Source organism: Monodelphis domestica, chromosome 5 (assembly GCF_027887165.1).
Source record: "Monodelphis domestica isolate mMonDom1 chromosome 5, mMonDom1.pri, whole genome shotgun sequence".
NCBI classification, from domain to species: domain Eukaryota; kingdom Metazoa; phylum Chordata; class Mammalia; order Didelphimorphia; family Didelphidae; genus Monodelphis; species Monodelphis domestica.
Window position 1 is genome coordinate 26,459,784 of NC_077231.1, and position 15,294 is coordinate 26,475,077.

A 15,294-nucleotide genomic window follows, 5' to 3' on the forward strand; every position below is an offset into this window, starting at 1 on the left:
ATGAATTCTGTTTTGAACATGTTGAGTTTGATGTTCCAATGGGATATTTGGGTGGAGATGTCTGGAATTCAGTCAAACTGGATCTTGAAAAAAAGATGAGGAATGGGGTCAAGTAGGTGGTTCAGAATAGAACACCAGGCCTGAAGACAGGAGGTCCTGGGTCCAAATCTGGCCTCAGACACTTCCTAGCTATTTCACCCTGGGCAAGTCACTTAACTCTAATTGTCTAGCCCTTACTGCTCTTCTGCCTTGGAACCAATACACAATATTGATTCTAAGATGGAAAGTAAGGGTTTTGTTAAAAAAAAAAACGAGGGCTATGAAATATAGATTTTTCTAGAGATACAAATGGGATGAGATCACTGAGATGGTGAAGAGAAAGAGAGGAGGATCCAGGATAGAGCCTCACACAAAGAATTCAGGACATGCATAAAGATCTTGCAAAAGAGACTAAAAAGGACTGGTCATATACAGAGAGTAAACCATGAAGGAATGTTCCCAGAGACAAAAGGAGATAGGGCCAAGGATACAAACAGGTAGGATAGTACTAGCAAGAAGGACCACTTCTTCCTCTGAAGCAGAAGAGGAAATAAAGAGGCAGGGTGCAACAGTTTGCGGGGTTTATTTTTAATTTTTTCAATTAACAAAACTTTCTCTCTCTCTCTCTCTCTCTCTCTCTCTCTCTCTCTCTCTCTCTCTCTCTCTCTCTCTCACACACACACACACACACACACACACACACACACACACACACTCACACACTCCCCTCCTCCCACTCTGTACTGGAAAAAAAAACACAAATACTGTGTAATAAACATGAATGGTCAAGAAGAACAAGTCCTTCATCTCTCTGCCACAAGGAAGGGAATAATTTTCATCCTGAGCCCTTTGGAATCATGGCTGATCACTCACTGTATTGATCAAAGTTCCTCAGTCTTTCAAAGTTTTTTCTTGTTATTGGATAGACTGTTCTCCTGATTCTATTCACTTCATTCTGTATCATAATAGAAGTCTTCTAAGGTTTTTCTGAAACCATTCTTGTATTTCTTACAGCTCAAGAGGGATATGCAGAGTGTTCAGGGAAGATCAGTACTTCTGGTGTGATGACTTGCTGAGCTCCTTTCAGGGCTGATTTCCTCCTCTGATGTCCACTTGCCACCTAGCTCTCACCTGTGGCTCCAAGAAACTGTAGCATGCACAGCAGCCACATCCTGGTAAAAATCATCTCAGTGGACAGGCTAAACCATGTTGAGGATAGCCAACAGGCCTCAAATCTGTTGGTGAGTTAGGGGAATTGCCTACCCTGAGCATGTGAAGACTTTCCCATGCAGAATGGGCAGATGAACACCATCTGTTCCAATGGCCATGAAGCATGAGCTATGGGACAGTTTGGGTAGACATTGAAAAACCAAGGTCAAGCACTGCATCCCAAGCCATCACCAGTTGGCTTAATTTTTGTCTTGCCTTTGGATTTAGATGACTCTAGGAGAATGAGGCTGAAAACTTTGATGCAAAAAAGAAATCACATTACATTTTGCTATCTCATTATTTTACTCCTACCTCAAAAGGGCAAGTGACAGGGGTGGGTATACTGAGAGTTGTAGTTATAACAGTGAGCACAAGTGGGGCACAGTCATCTTCTTACTAGAATCAGCAGTGGGGCTTGGTAGCTGCCTGAGTATCTGAGCAGTCTTTTTAAAGGACCACATTGCTCACCTCTTGATTCAAGGAAGGGGCTAGGAAAGATGACCTGAAGCTGTCTGTTTCATCTAACCCTGGTCTGCTTCTGCTCACTCAACAGGTTGAGGTCCCACTGTAAGGCCAAAATAAAAAAAAAAGTACAAGAGCTTCTGCAAAGACAATTCCACTCACCATTGACATGTGGAATATCCACACACTTATGGACAAGAAATCCAATAGATCTGAAAGCTGAATAGCTCTTCATGAGAGAACTCAGGAGAAATTGCATCAAAATAGCAGCCTTGAATGAAACAAGGGAAGCAAATGAAGTCCAGCTTGTTTAAGTCAGAGCTCAATACATGTTTTTCTGGAGTGGTTGCTGAGATAAGGAGTGCTGTGTAGCTGGCATAGGTTTTGAAATCAAATCTAATCTAGTCAATAAGAGTATATACCTCCACAAAGGAATGAATGAAAGCTGATGACAAAACAATTGTCATTTGTAGGAAAATACCAGCCACCACTATCAGTGTGTATGCTCCCACCATGATGAACCTTCAGGTCAAAGAAAAATTTTATAAAGACCTGGAGACCCTGAATCAACAATGTGCCAAAAGAGAACAAGTTTGTAATTCTGGGTGACTTTAACACCAGAGTAGGCATAAACATGACAGGGAGTCCTTGGGAAGAATAGAGTTGGAAACATCAACAGTCAACAGCAACAACTTACTACTGAAGACTTGTGTATCTTGGACCTCATCACCAACACTGTCTTCCACTTACTTAGATGCAATAAAACTTCATGGATACAGCCTTGAAGCAAACAATCCCATTTAACAGAATGTGTCACTATAAGAAGAGACTGGATTTAAGAATGACTAAGGTGATGCGAAGTGCAGAGCGCTGGACTGATCATAGACTTATCCTCTCCAAACTAAACATTCAAATTCAACAAAAGCTGAGGCCACAAGGCAAGAAGACTTAATGTCCACAGATCAGACGACTTCTTAGTGCGGGGACAGTCTGTTGCTGACTTGGAGGGAAAGCTGAGCCAACACGTGGTTGGCAACAGCAGAACAGAAAAAGAGTTGGCAACTTTCAGAGATCTGACATATGGAACTATATTTACTGATTGGGGCTAGAATTCTAGTAAACATCAGGACTGGTTTGACCAAAATGATGGGAAAAGTCAGAAGTTTGATCTCTTGTTGCTAATGAAATCTTCCAACATATTGTCTACATGCTTTCATTTATCCCTTAAATATGAGGTATGTATATATATATGTGTATATATATGTGTATGTAATTTTACTTAATTTCCCACTGCTACAGCTTATCTCTTTAACTATATAATAAGTTTCTTGAGGGCAGAAAATGTGTTAGAATAGCAGTAGCAGCTTTACAGCATTTGTATTCTCAATACTTAATTTAGTGCTCTATAATTATATATACAAAAATTCCTATCTAAGGCATAAAGGCATACCAACATACTTATATACCTGTATCATTTTCTATCAATGTAAAAATAGAGAAAAAAGAAACCATAAAAAATGGAAAAAATATGGAGATTCTCCCTTATTTTTAAAGGAAAATAAGAAAAACTTTCGCTAGGTATAAAACAGGACAGAAGAACAAAGGTGAACTACTTCTGTTGCTATGAGATTTTCATTTTTGAATCCAGTCTTCTCTGATGAGTTTAGAGGGCACATCCACTTTCTCTGCCATAGTTTTGTTTTTTGTTAGAAAGACAAGGCACTCTGAGTTGTGCTACTCAATCCTCCCTGATACTTAAACAAGTAAATCAAGTCCTTTTTTAAACTGCAGTTTTCTCCCCAATGATGAAAAACAGTTTCTGAAAGTCCTTTATGTCTTTATATTCATGACACTGTTTAATTTTCTAAGTAACTCATCTCTTTATTTCAGTGGATTTCTATCCCAGATATGGTCCCAGACTCTGGGCATGTTCTGCTTCTGTTCTTTTGAAAGCCCGACCAACAGTCTCTCGAAGCCGAGGGTCCTATTCTGTCTAGATGTGATGGCTTAGATGAATAATGATGAGATGGGAGACAACTCAGTTCTCAGACCTTTGTGCTCAGGCATCACCGTGTTCTGTCAGACTCAGAACTCGTGTTTATTATATAGCTTCAGTGAGTACGTGCTTTTCTGGCACACAATCATTTTTCAACATGCATGATTTCTAGCAGGTAACTGGATATGTCACACATTAACAAATTGCTTAATCAACATTCTGTGATCATTTACCATGTTGCTACAACAGAGAAATTCATGATAGAGATAAATGACATAGACAGGATGATCCAGAGGTTAGTTCCCCCTGACCTGTGGGATAACCAGCTAAGAGAATCATTGTTGCTTTTGATCAGCAACTTTCACAATCAATCACAATTACTTAGGAGATGGGTAACAAAACATTTTGCAGCTAGGTACTGGGTTAAAGGGTAATTTAAGGCAGACCAGATTCAGGAATTGTCCTCAATTTCCAAGTTACATTTTTCTTATGTTGCATCAAAGCACCTTCACGATGTTGCATGGTTACTTAACACAAACGACTGCAGTGGAGTGTGTCAGTAGCTTGTGCTTCAGAGGAATGTTTTATGTGGTGCTTATGTGTTTGGCTAGCAATGGTTATGGGGCAACTAAGTGTACCTCTGCTGAGAGAGAAAGGAGGGGGTAGTGGGTAATGATCTTTAGGTTTTAATTCTGTGAATATAATTTTTGGAGTCCTATTCTAGGGGGATAAAAGTGGGCATATGTATAAATTCTGTGAGTATTTGCTCTCATATTACTTCTGTGACTGGGGAGAGAATAACAATCCTAGCCAGTAGTAAGGGAAGTCACATAGAGGGGGTTCAGTGGATGCATCATCTTTCCATATGGTTGCCTTGCAACTCTGTAACCCATGTGCAACCATGTCACATAGTGTGGGCTTGATGGCTTCCCACACTGTACTTCTTTAGGGAAGCTATGAACTGGATTTAACATCACATATAAATCATGGTAATATTTTGTGTGAATTGACTACTTCTATATTTCTGTCTCAACAGGACTGATTGGAATTTCCTCCATACTGAATGCTATGCCTAAGAAACATAGCCTTCCCTTTTTGAACAGAAATAAGCAAGAAATTTAGCAGTAATGGGCAATAAAAGATTTTCAGGAAGTTGAATTTGACAAATTTAAATAAGTTTAGTTACTAGGAAATAGGAAGACAAGTTGTTTAAAGGAAAGTACCTTTCTATGATTTAGAGTAGTTTCTCTGGAATTTAAATAGTGAAATAGAAGTTGTCTCCTTAAGGGGGCAGCTGGGTGGCTCAGTGGTTGAAAGCCAGGCCTAGAGATGGGTGGTCCTAGGTTCAAATCTGGCCTCAGCCACTTGACCCCCATTGCCTAGCCCTTACCACTCTTCTGCCTTGGGGCCAATACACAGTATTGGAAGGTATCTGAAGGTAAGGGTAAAAAAAAAAGAAGTTGTCTCCTTGAACTAAATTTTAATGAGGGGCTGTGTGATGTTGATGGTGAGTTAGAATCAAAACCAAGAAAACCAATTTTCAAGTCCTGCCTCAAATACAAACTGACCCCATGACTTTGGCCAAGTCACTAATCCTCTTCATGCTCTAGGAAATTCCCTACAACTTTATAGTTGCAGAGAAGCATATGACTTGTATTAGTTGAGGGAATTTCTCCACTGGGAGTTCCCCATTGTCAGTGAAATCTCAGATCTATTCCTTCTTCCCAATCCATAAAATTTCAAAATAGTATATTATCTAATAACCAGTGAGATCATTTGGAGCATTTTTTCTATAGCCTCAGTCATCTCTGCATTTTTTTTTTGGCCTTAAAGAGATATATGTCTTCTGAAATGTTTCAGACACTAAGAAAACAGTAAATATACTTGAAAGTGATTTTTAGTGGCTCAGGTAGGCATCTTCTTTGATGAACAGGCTCAGCTTTATGCATGTTCCAAGTAGCATTACAGTTTCTCTTTGACATGATTTGATAAGCTTTGTAAATTTTTCCTTACACAGTGGCCAGCATATCCAGATAATCATGTAGTAATAAACAGAGAACACTGCTATCTGGCCAGTGAGGACACTGGATGAGAATGAGAGTGATTGGCACTTGGGCAAATGAGCTTGGTGTAGAGGGAGCTGGTGGCCTTTTCAACAGGTAAGGGGAATCATGGGGGGACTCTGTGCATTCATGAACTATTGATAGATAGACATGCTTAGAACTAAGTACCAGTCTGCAACTGGGCTATTTTCTTAAAATAAGTTTTAATTACTATCTTTTGTTTTTACATCATCTGTATTTCCCAATGTATTGTTCCTCTACCTCTTTTAGAAAGAAGTTCCTCATAAAAATGATAAGGCAAAACCAAAACATCAAAATAGTTTGGTAATAGGAGCAATTTTAAAATTCACACTTCTAATACCATGCCTTTGTGTAGCCATTTTAAAATTTGTATATGCTCTTTTCCTAGAATTGTCTCTCTTATGGGTTAGAATGTGCAGTGGCACAGGGTAGGAGTGAAAGAGGGAGTGGATTCTAGAACTAGCCATCCAGTTATGGTAGCCGTATCACAAGAAAAGGAAAAATAATTTGGCAATAATTGTAATATATCTTTTTTTAAAACACCTTTACCTTCCATCTTAGAATCAATACTATGTATTGTTTTCAAGGAAGATCAGTAAGTCACTTAACCCAAATAGGGTTAAGTGACTTGCCCAGGGTCATACAGCTAGAAAGTGTCTGAGGCCAGATTTGAACCAAAGATTTCCCATCTCTGGACCTGACTCTCATTCCACTGAGTCATCTAGCTGTCCCTGAGTATAATATATCTGGGCTAATGAAGCAGGCCCAGGGGTCAGAAATATTTCAGTCAGAATTTATATATCAGTGAAGATCTATAAAGTAATCAAATTAAAATGCTGGGTCCAAAAAGTTAAATTAATTCATTTTATGAAAAAGCTGATGTCTAGAGAATTTATCTAAAATTATATCATTCCAAATAAGAGAATGAGAATGAGCTTTGCAAAGTATGCAGAGATTCTTTGGACCCTTCTTTGTCACTTATTTTCTAGACTTCTCTCTTGTTATAAGAGATGGGCCCCCTATGAATTTCTGAAGTATCTCACACTGCAATATCTCTTCTGGGCTTCATCCGAGTGATTCATGACCATCAAATATTTTTCTCTTCTTTTCTCTCTCTCCTACAGCCCAAACATTGATTTTCATAGTCAAGCTGTATTCACCTTGATGTTATGAAATATGTTTTGCATAATAATGCATATATAAACCAGACTGAATCACCTGCCAGCACCAGGAGGGAGAAGGGAAAGGAGAGAGGGAGATAACTTTGATCATGTAACTTATGAAAACTTAAGTGGAATTTTATTATATATAGTTGGCAAAATAAATAAATAAGATGCAAAAAAGAAGAGTATCAATAAAATATTTTAAAGTATTCAGAAGAAAATAAAAAAGGATGCATGCTTAGTGGAGCTGTGAATTGGTCCAACCTTTCTAAAAAAAAAAAAAATTGGAACTTTATTCCAAAAGTCACTAAGTTGTATAATATCCCTTAACCCAATAATGCTACTATGTTTACATTATGGTATTATTTGAACAAGAACATAAAAAGGAAACCACCTATGTGTACACAAATAATTACAGTAGCACTTTATGTTCTACCACAAAAACGGAAACAAAGTAGATGCCCAAGAATGGAGAATAGCTAAACAAATTTTAGCATATGAAAAACTTGGAATATTATTGTCCCATAAGAAAAAAAACAAAAGGGATCAATTCAGAGAAACCTGGGAGAACTAAAGAGAACAAAATATAAATCAGACAATAATAAAGTGCTGTAGAGAAAAAAAATTAAGAAAACCTTACAAATTGATCAATGCAATGATCTCAACTCTTGAAAAGAGATCCTGAATTGTGCTTGCCATATTGGTGCCTTTATGTGCAGAAAAAAATTCTCAGATCCAGTATGTAGATCTTGCAAGGCTTTCCTCATTATAAGGATGGGATTTTTTTCTTTTTGGAAGGGGAAATGTATGAGTTGGGTGAGAAAAAGTAATAGTGAAATTAGAAAAAAGGAAAGACCATCAATGAAATATTTTAAAATACACAAAAGAGTGCAGGGGAGAGTTAAGAAGGGGAAACATACATGCAAGGGAGTGTTGGGGCTATTTTATTAAACATGGTATATAGATAATTTTAAAAAGTTGTAGGTTTCATGGTCATATACAAATTTCTTTTTCTTTCTTTTGTAGGAGGAAATGTTCATGTTTTTCAAATTGATAACAATAAAGGAAAATATTTCTAAAGTGATACATAAGAGCCTGCATTATGAGCATAGGTAGAGAGGAAGGAGGAGAAAGGGGGTAAGAATTATTACAGCATGCACTAGGTGCTAAGAATTTTCTGCAAATCTTATTTTATCCTCACAAAAACCCTCTGAAGCAGATGCCATTATTAGCTCCATTTTACAGTAGAGGAAAATGTGACAAACAGGGAAAGTAACTTCTTGGGGGTCCCAGAGCTAGTTAAGTGTCTGAGGACACATTTGACTTCCTGAATTGTACATATCTGCCAGGAAGTGGTACAGAGAGTACACTGGTGCAATGCCCTACATGAAAGAGGCTGGGAAGCCTACTTTGGGAAGAGCAATGATAACGTGTGATGGATAAGAGTGCCTGCTGCAAATTTGGAACATATTTGGACAATCTATAACTGGTTCCCAGCAGCTATTGAATGACTTCTTGCTCATATTCATTCTAGTCAGAGAAATCAGGTCCTGCCTGAGACCACATCATCTCTTAGTTCCTTGCCTTGTTTTAGGTGACAAAGCTAGGAAAAGCAGTACAAAGTTCCTCTCCCCTCAAACTCCTTTGAATAGATGTAAAAAAATTCACCAGGCCAAATTCTGATAGGAAATAAAAGTCAAAATCACAAGACATTTTTTCAATCCCAGGTCAACGGAAAGAGGCAGAAGGAGAGGGCTAAGGGCACTAGAGATGGGCCAGGCTAGGGGTATGTGGAGTACTCCAGGGCCCAGGGAAAAGCTATGAAAGAGGGAGTTCCAGACTTATATGGGAATACCAAGTACAGGGTGTAGGAAGATGCCAATGGGTATCTCTGTCACCCACTATTTGGCTCCAGGTTACAGATCTAGGGTAGACTGAGGAGAACTGCATGTAGGGATAGTGTTCAGCTGCAGATTCTGCCTGAGAAGTGTACCCAGCAAGGTGCAAATTCAGAAGGAAGTAGCTGCTGTGTGACTCGGGTGCAGAAGCAGCAGCTTCAGGCTCAGTTCCAGCTTCTAGCCCAGGCTGAAGGCTGCAGAGGAATAACCAGGGCAGAGATACCAGACCAAAAGGGAGGCCTGCAGTTCTTTTAGTCTGAATCAGCAGGGCTTCCCAGCTGACTGGTGTGAATGAGTCTAGCAGCATCTACTGTTGCTCAGACTCAAATTCAAATCAGGAATTTGAAGAGTCAGATCAGCAATCAGACTTTGCCCTGGATCGGATCACTGAAAGCTCCCCCAAAGAACTCTCCCGCCCCAGCTGCCCCGAGACCCGGCAAAAGGACCAACCCATATATTTCCTCCAGAAGCATACAGCATGTAGCCCTAATATAAAGTCTGAAATTGGGGAGTAAGCTGAAAGAAAAAGCAAATAAAAAAAGAATACCACCACAAAAAGCTATTATGGTGACAGGAACACTCAAGGCACAAAGCCAGAAGACGAGAATGACTCTAAAACACCTACAAAGACTCAAAGGAAAACATAGCTTGAGCAAAAATTCAACTAGACTTCAACTGGAAGAGATGAAGCAACAGTTTTGTTTTGTTTTTTTTAAAGAAGAGTTTAAAATGCTTTTTATAAATGAAATGAGAATGCTAGAAGCAGCAACCAGAAAAAAGAAGGGGATGGACCAAGCATTTATATAGTACCTACTATGTGCCAGGTACCAGCTAAGCACCTTTTTGATCACAACAATTCTGAGAGGTAGGTGTTATCATCATCTCCATTTTACAGTTGAAGAAACTGGGGCAAACAGACATTACGTGACTTGCCTAAGGTCATAAAGCATAAAGAGGGTCTGAGGCCAGATTTGAACTCTGGTATTCCTGAATGCACCAGTGCTCTCCCTCCATTGTGCCAGGAGCTAAAAAGAAATGAAAGCTATGGAAGAAAAAAAGTAGAAAGAGAAAACAACAGCTTAGCATAGGAGTTAGAAAATCTTGCTGAAGCAACAAACTCTTGAAAATTAGAATGGACCAAAGAGAAGCTAATGACTCCATAAGACAAAAAGCAGTATTAAAACAAAATCAAAAGACTGAAAAAAAGAGAAGAAAAATAAGGTATCATAGGAAAAAACAACTGACCTGCAAAACAGAGCAAGAAGAGATCATTTTAGACAACTTGAACACCATAACCATTCAAAGCGTGGAGAACAGCTTATGGAGCCATTAGCTTCTTTTTCTTGATCTCCCTAGTTACTAGTGTTCCCTTCACAAATTACTTTTTATTTACTTCTATGTACATGTTGCATTCCACACTCCCCCTCCCCCCCAAAAAAAATTGAATGAGAACATCTTGAGAAGAGGGTCTTTTTTTGGTCTTGGTATCCTCAGTGGGTCTTAATACTTACTGAACTGAATGAAAAAAAAAAAAGAAAACTTCTAATAAATGCTCTCATTAGCTTATTAATAAATTATATATGGAAAATTTATGATAAAACAGATCTAAGAATTGTGAAGGGTGAAAAGACATCTTGGTATATCCACAGCAATGAAATCATGAATCCACCAAAGCACCAAGTTGTCTTCAACTAACTTTTTTGTTTGGGTCAATATACCATAACAGAAAGAAAAACATTCTCTATCCCTTTCATTAAGTCAAATGGAAGACTCCATGGATCTCCTTGAACTCATCTGTTATTTCTCTCTTTTTAAGATAAGATGAGATAAGGTCAGAATTCGAGATTATATCTGATTTTGTCCATCAATAAGAATACACATGATGATGGAAACAGGTTTTGAGTGATAATACATGTATAACCCAGTGGAATTGTTTGTCAGCTCTGGGAGTGGGAAGGATAAAGGGGAAGGAAAGAACATGAATCATGTTAACCACAAAAAAAAATTTTTTTAAATAAAATAAAAATTATATTTAAAAAGTAATATACATGGTGGTAGAAGGGGCAAGCATTACTTAAAATAAGAAATTCAACTTCCATAAAAGTCCTAATCTGCTCATTTACCCTAAATTCCACATGATTATGCCAATGAACAAAAAACCATAGTGGGTCCTACTGAGCTGGAAAGTTTAGAGTGGAGACTTGGAAAGAAGCATTCTGAGAGGCTAGAATAACCATAGGATAATGACTTTTTCAATCATAGCCTCTCTTTAAGACTTTCTGATTCACAATTATTATGAATTAGGTTTGTGGAGTAAGTACTCACATCAACAATGTTAAAGGTAATTGGAGTATTGGTACTCATTCTTTTACTTAAGATGGAGAACATCCCAACAAACAAAACTCAAGAGTTCTTATGCTCAGACACCTCCTAGCTATATGACCCTGGTCAAGTCACTTAAACTCCATGGCCTAGTTCTTCCCACTCTTCTGCCTTGGAACCAGTACATAAGGATTGATTCTAAGGCAGAAGGTAAGGGCTTAAAAAAAAAAAAAGAGTTCCTATGAACCTAAATGAATTCATTCTCAAAATATACAAATCAATAAATGAATGAAAAAAGAGGTATCTAATTAAGGATTTACTAAATGCCAGTTCAGTAAAACCCAGTCTCCAAATTCATACCCCACAAAGAATGCATTACTGTTGCCCTCACAGTAAAGATTTAGCCACATTTTTTGAACATGATCAATATGGGAATTTGTTTTGCTTGACTATGTATGTTTGTAACAGGATTTTTGTTTGCTTTTCTTTCTCAACATGGGGGAGAGAAGGTAGATCTTCATTTTAAAATAAAATTTTATTCTAAAAAAAGGATATGTTATTATGATCTTGTTTAAGGCTTCAGAAACCACAAAACCTGTAGCTTACATAGCCACCAACTTCCCCATAAACTAGGGGAAGATGAGCAAAGTATAAGACTAATCCAATAACCTAGCTTGCAGGAACACAAGGAAGGGCTCTCTTTTATGTATTAAAATTTCATTTCCAGCCAAATGTCCAGTTTAGTGGGCCATTTTCAAGTTAAACTCATGGAAAGAATGTCATATCTGCAAGTCTGAAACTACCTAGAAATGAGGAGATTGCACCATATCTAAATACTAACCATATAACCTGCACTGTACCATGGAGGAGGAGAGTTCAGTTACTGGACCATTCTCCTACCTCATGCTAAAGCAGAGATAGAGAGAGCTCTAGTTCAAAGGTGAAGATAGGGTTGGAGTTGGCTCTGAACTGATTCTGAGTGTAAAAACCTGTTTCATCCTGCAAAGTATTTCTTATTAATATGACTTACTGTTGAAATATTGATGTGGGCACAGGGTTGAGTATGTATACCTTTTAATTTTTTTATAAGTTTGAAGATGTACGGACAAACAACCAAAAAAGGAAACTCATTTCCTTTTTTACAGGGTTATCAGACTAATAATTGAACAAAGGGATGCCATGAACATGGTGTATCTGGATTTTGGCAAGGCATGTGAAAAAATACATGCTATATGCTTATATACAAAATGAAGATACACAGATTAGATGGCAATAAGTTAGACTGATTTGGGAAGTGGCTGAATGATGGGAAGCCCAGAACACTGGTTAACATATCAATGTCAACCCAGATGTGGATGTAGGTCTCTAAAACGGTGCTAGAAATCTTTCTTTAACCCTGTTCTGTTCAACATTAAAAACCATGATAATAAAGCATAGCTATTTGAGGATAGGAAGGTTCATTTTTGTCTTTGTAAACCCAGAATCTAACAAAGGGCACTGCATATAGTGGGAATTTAAAAATCAGTTGCTCTGAATTCAGATGAATTCAGATGATGTTAGATATAGCAGATCAATGTGGACTAGTGGAAAGAGTACAGATTTGGAATGAGTAGATCTGCTCTCCACTCTGCCACTTGTCATTTGTGAGATTTCTGAGAAACCATTTATTCTCTCTGGGCTTCAGTTTTTCCACATATGAAGAGATTGGATTAGCAGACCTCTGAAATTCTCTCAAATCTAAATCTATGATACTGTAGGCATAATTAAACAACACAAGATTAGAAGGATGACTGAGAAGTGAAATCCCAAAAGATCATTTGATTATAGATTTAGAGTTAAAGAGGCCAAGGAAATCTTATATGAGGGATCTGAGATTGAGACATTTTAAGTGACTTGCCCAAAAACATACAAGTACTAAATGGCACAATTTTAGGATTTGAACTTAGACCCTTAACTCCAAGTTCAATACTAGGATTTTAAGAGTCTTGGAATAGAAGGGAGGGTGAAATTTAATTTAAATATAGTCTTTCACTTGGTTTAAAAAATAAGTTGTAGGAGGGAAGGGAAAGAACATGATTCATGTAACCATGGAAAAATACTCTAAATTAATTAAACTTAAAAAAGAAAAATAATAAGTTGTTATAAATGCAGGATGAAGGAGCTACTGTAAAAAATAAGTAAATAAAATACATCAGTTCTTGGGGAAAAGATCCAGGGGTTCTGGTAGATCAAAAACTCAATACAGATTAGAATTGTGACATGGTAGTCAAAAAATGCTAATGGGATCTCAGCCTGCATGAATACAAGCAGGGTGTCCAAAGTAAGGGAGGATGACAGTCCAATTGTACTATCTTAACCAGACTACAAATACCCAAAGGAAGGATAACATGGAAGGGACTCAAAACTATGCCATAAATGGCACTGGTTGAAGGAGCCTGGGATATTTAGTCTGGGAAAGTAGCAACTAGCTGTCTTCAAATATAGGAAGAGCTTTCATGTGGAACAAGAATTGTTAACTTATTCTGCTTGACCCCAGAGGGGAAAATTACTAACAAAGTCTGGAAATCAGGGAGAGTTAGATTATAGCTTTGGATATGGAAAACTCTGTTAACAGTAGGAAAGGTCTAAAAGTGGAACAACTACCTCAATTTAAATTAAATTTACACAGCATCTTTCTCTTGAGAAGATCAAAGCATTTCATAGATATATTCTCAGAATCACAGTACTGAAAAAGCCCTTTGGGGTCATCTAGGCCAACCTACAACACACAATTCCTCTTTACCATCACAATATTTGTCAAACCAAAGGACGGTGAAGGTCATATTTTCAAAGATGGAGAATTGAAGCAGGGAGATGATGACCTGCACCCAAATCAGACCTTTAAGCCTTAGAACTCTCTTAAAAGTCTTCCACAAATCCTTCTCCACATAGAAACCAAATCTATTGGCAGACTGGGGGGAGGGAGGGGAGCACCCAGCAGAATAACCTACCAGTTATACCTGTAAGAACTGAGGCTTCAGTGTACAACATAAGCAACACAGAAAAAGAAACCTTAGTATAAATAAAGGCAAAGAAGCAAGACCATCTCCCTCAAACCCCTTCCACACAGACCTCAGGCTGCCATTTTGAGACTTCTTTTGTCCTTCAAGGCTGCCCTCGGTGTTCACTTTAACCGCTTTCACCTGCTTGAAAACGTCCAGGGTGGATAGATTTAAGCACACCTTGATTTACCTGGACCTTAAATTTCCTTCCTTCCCATCCCCAATTGCCATGGCCAACATCGGAGCAGTGGTCCACTGAAAGGGTGGCCGGCCTGTACCCAGCCCATCCTTAGAGTCTGGGGGAGGGGGAGGTCTTTCCTCTGGGGTCACTTTGCAGTGGTACAGAATAAAGAGAGCCTGTACCTCTCTGCTCAGCGAGCTTCTCGCTCCAGGAGAGAAGGCGCTCCCTCCTCCCCATTTTCCCTTGGCACTAGGTTGGCAGCAGACTAAGCACTTTCACTAGTTATTCCACAGGGCTGTGACACAATAAGCTTGGTGAGGTAGGTGGGGCCAGGAGGGCAATTTGTACAGGTGAGGAAACTCAGCTGCAGAGGGGAAAGGACTGTGCCCCCTTCCCCGCCCGGGCTCTGGATGGTCCGCGAGCAAGACCACGACTCAGATCTAGATCTTCGGACCCGAAGCCTCCCGGCAGCCTCCGAGGGTGGGGGGTGGGGGCGGTGAGAGGTCTGGTGTGCTTCTCACCCTCTGGTCAAACCTTTTCGATCACGAGCGTCGGTCCTACCCGCCGCTCCCTGAGGGCTGCCAACTTAATGCCCCCAGTACGACCATCTCCGTAGCTCCCTTCTCCCCTGCGCCCTGCCCACAGAAGGAAGGCAAGGCACGCTGTGGGCCAGGCCGGTAACCTGGTGCTACGGTGGAGGGGCTCACCCGCATTTCTCGCTCCAGAGTCTCGCCTCTGCCCTCTGCTAGTGGCCGCCTCCATCGTCCTCCTCTTCCTGCCAGCGCCCGCCTCGAGAGCCCGCCTCGAGCGCCTGCCTGCTGGCGCCTCGCGCCCTCCGCCTTTCCCACGCTCTGGCCGCGCGAGGAGGCGCTGCGCACGCGCAGAGTTGCGGGGTACAC

The 15,294-nt window shown here is 39.4% G+C and overlaps 1 protein-coding gene across 5 annotated transcripts in view; it reads right to left on the reverse strand.

Annotated features, from left to right (window-relative positions):
- RBMS2 (RNA binding motif single stranded interacting protein 2) overlaps positions 1-15,294 on the reverse strand; it is an 85,296-nt gene that overhangs the window by 68,879 nt on the left and 1,123 nt on the right. The window contains exons 1-2 of one of the 5 annotated variants that reach the window (XM_056797848.1): positions 14,578-14,654; positions 14,285-14,358 (exon numbers count right to left, since the gene is read on the reverse strand). The exons of 1 other annotated variant lie outside the window; for it this stretch is intronic. Coding sequence is in view for 1 of the 4 variants with exons in the window: in XM_056797846.1 (XP_056653824.1) it covers positions 15,103-15,108 (6 nt within the window). In the remaining 3 variants the exon portion in view is untranslated. Of the gene's footprint in view, positions 1-14,284; positions 14,359-14,577; positions 14,713-15,102; positions 15,235-15,294 lie in introns of those variants that run through there. 3 more of the 5 variants (XM_056797849.1, XM_056797846.1, XM_056797850.1) reach the window with 3 other exon arrangements.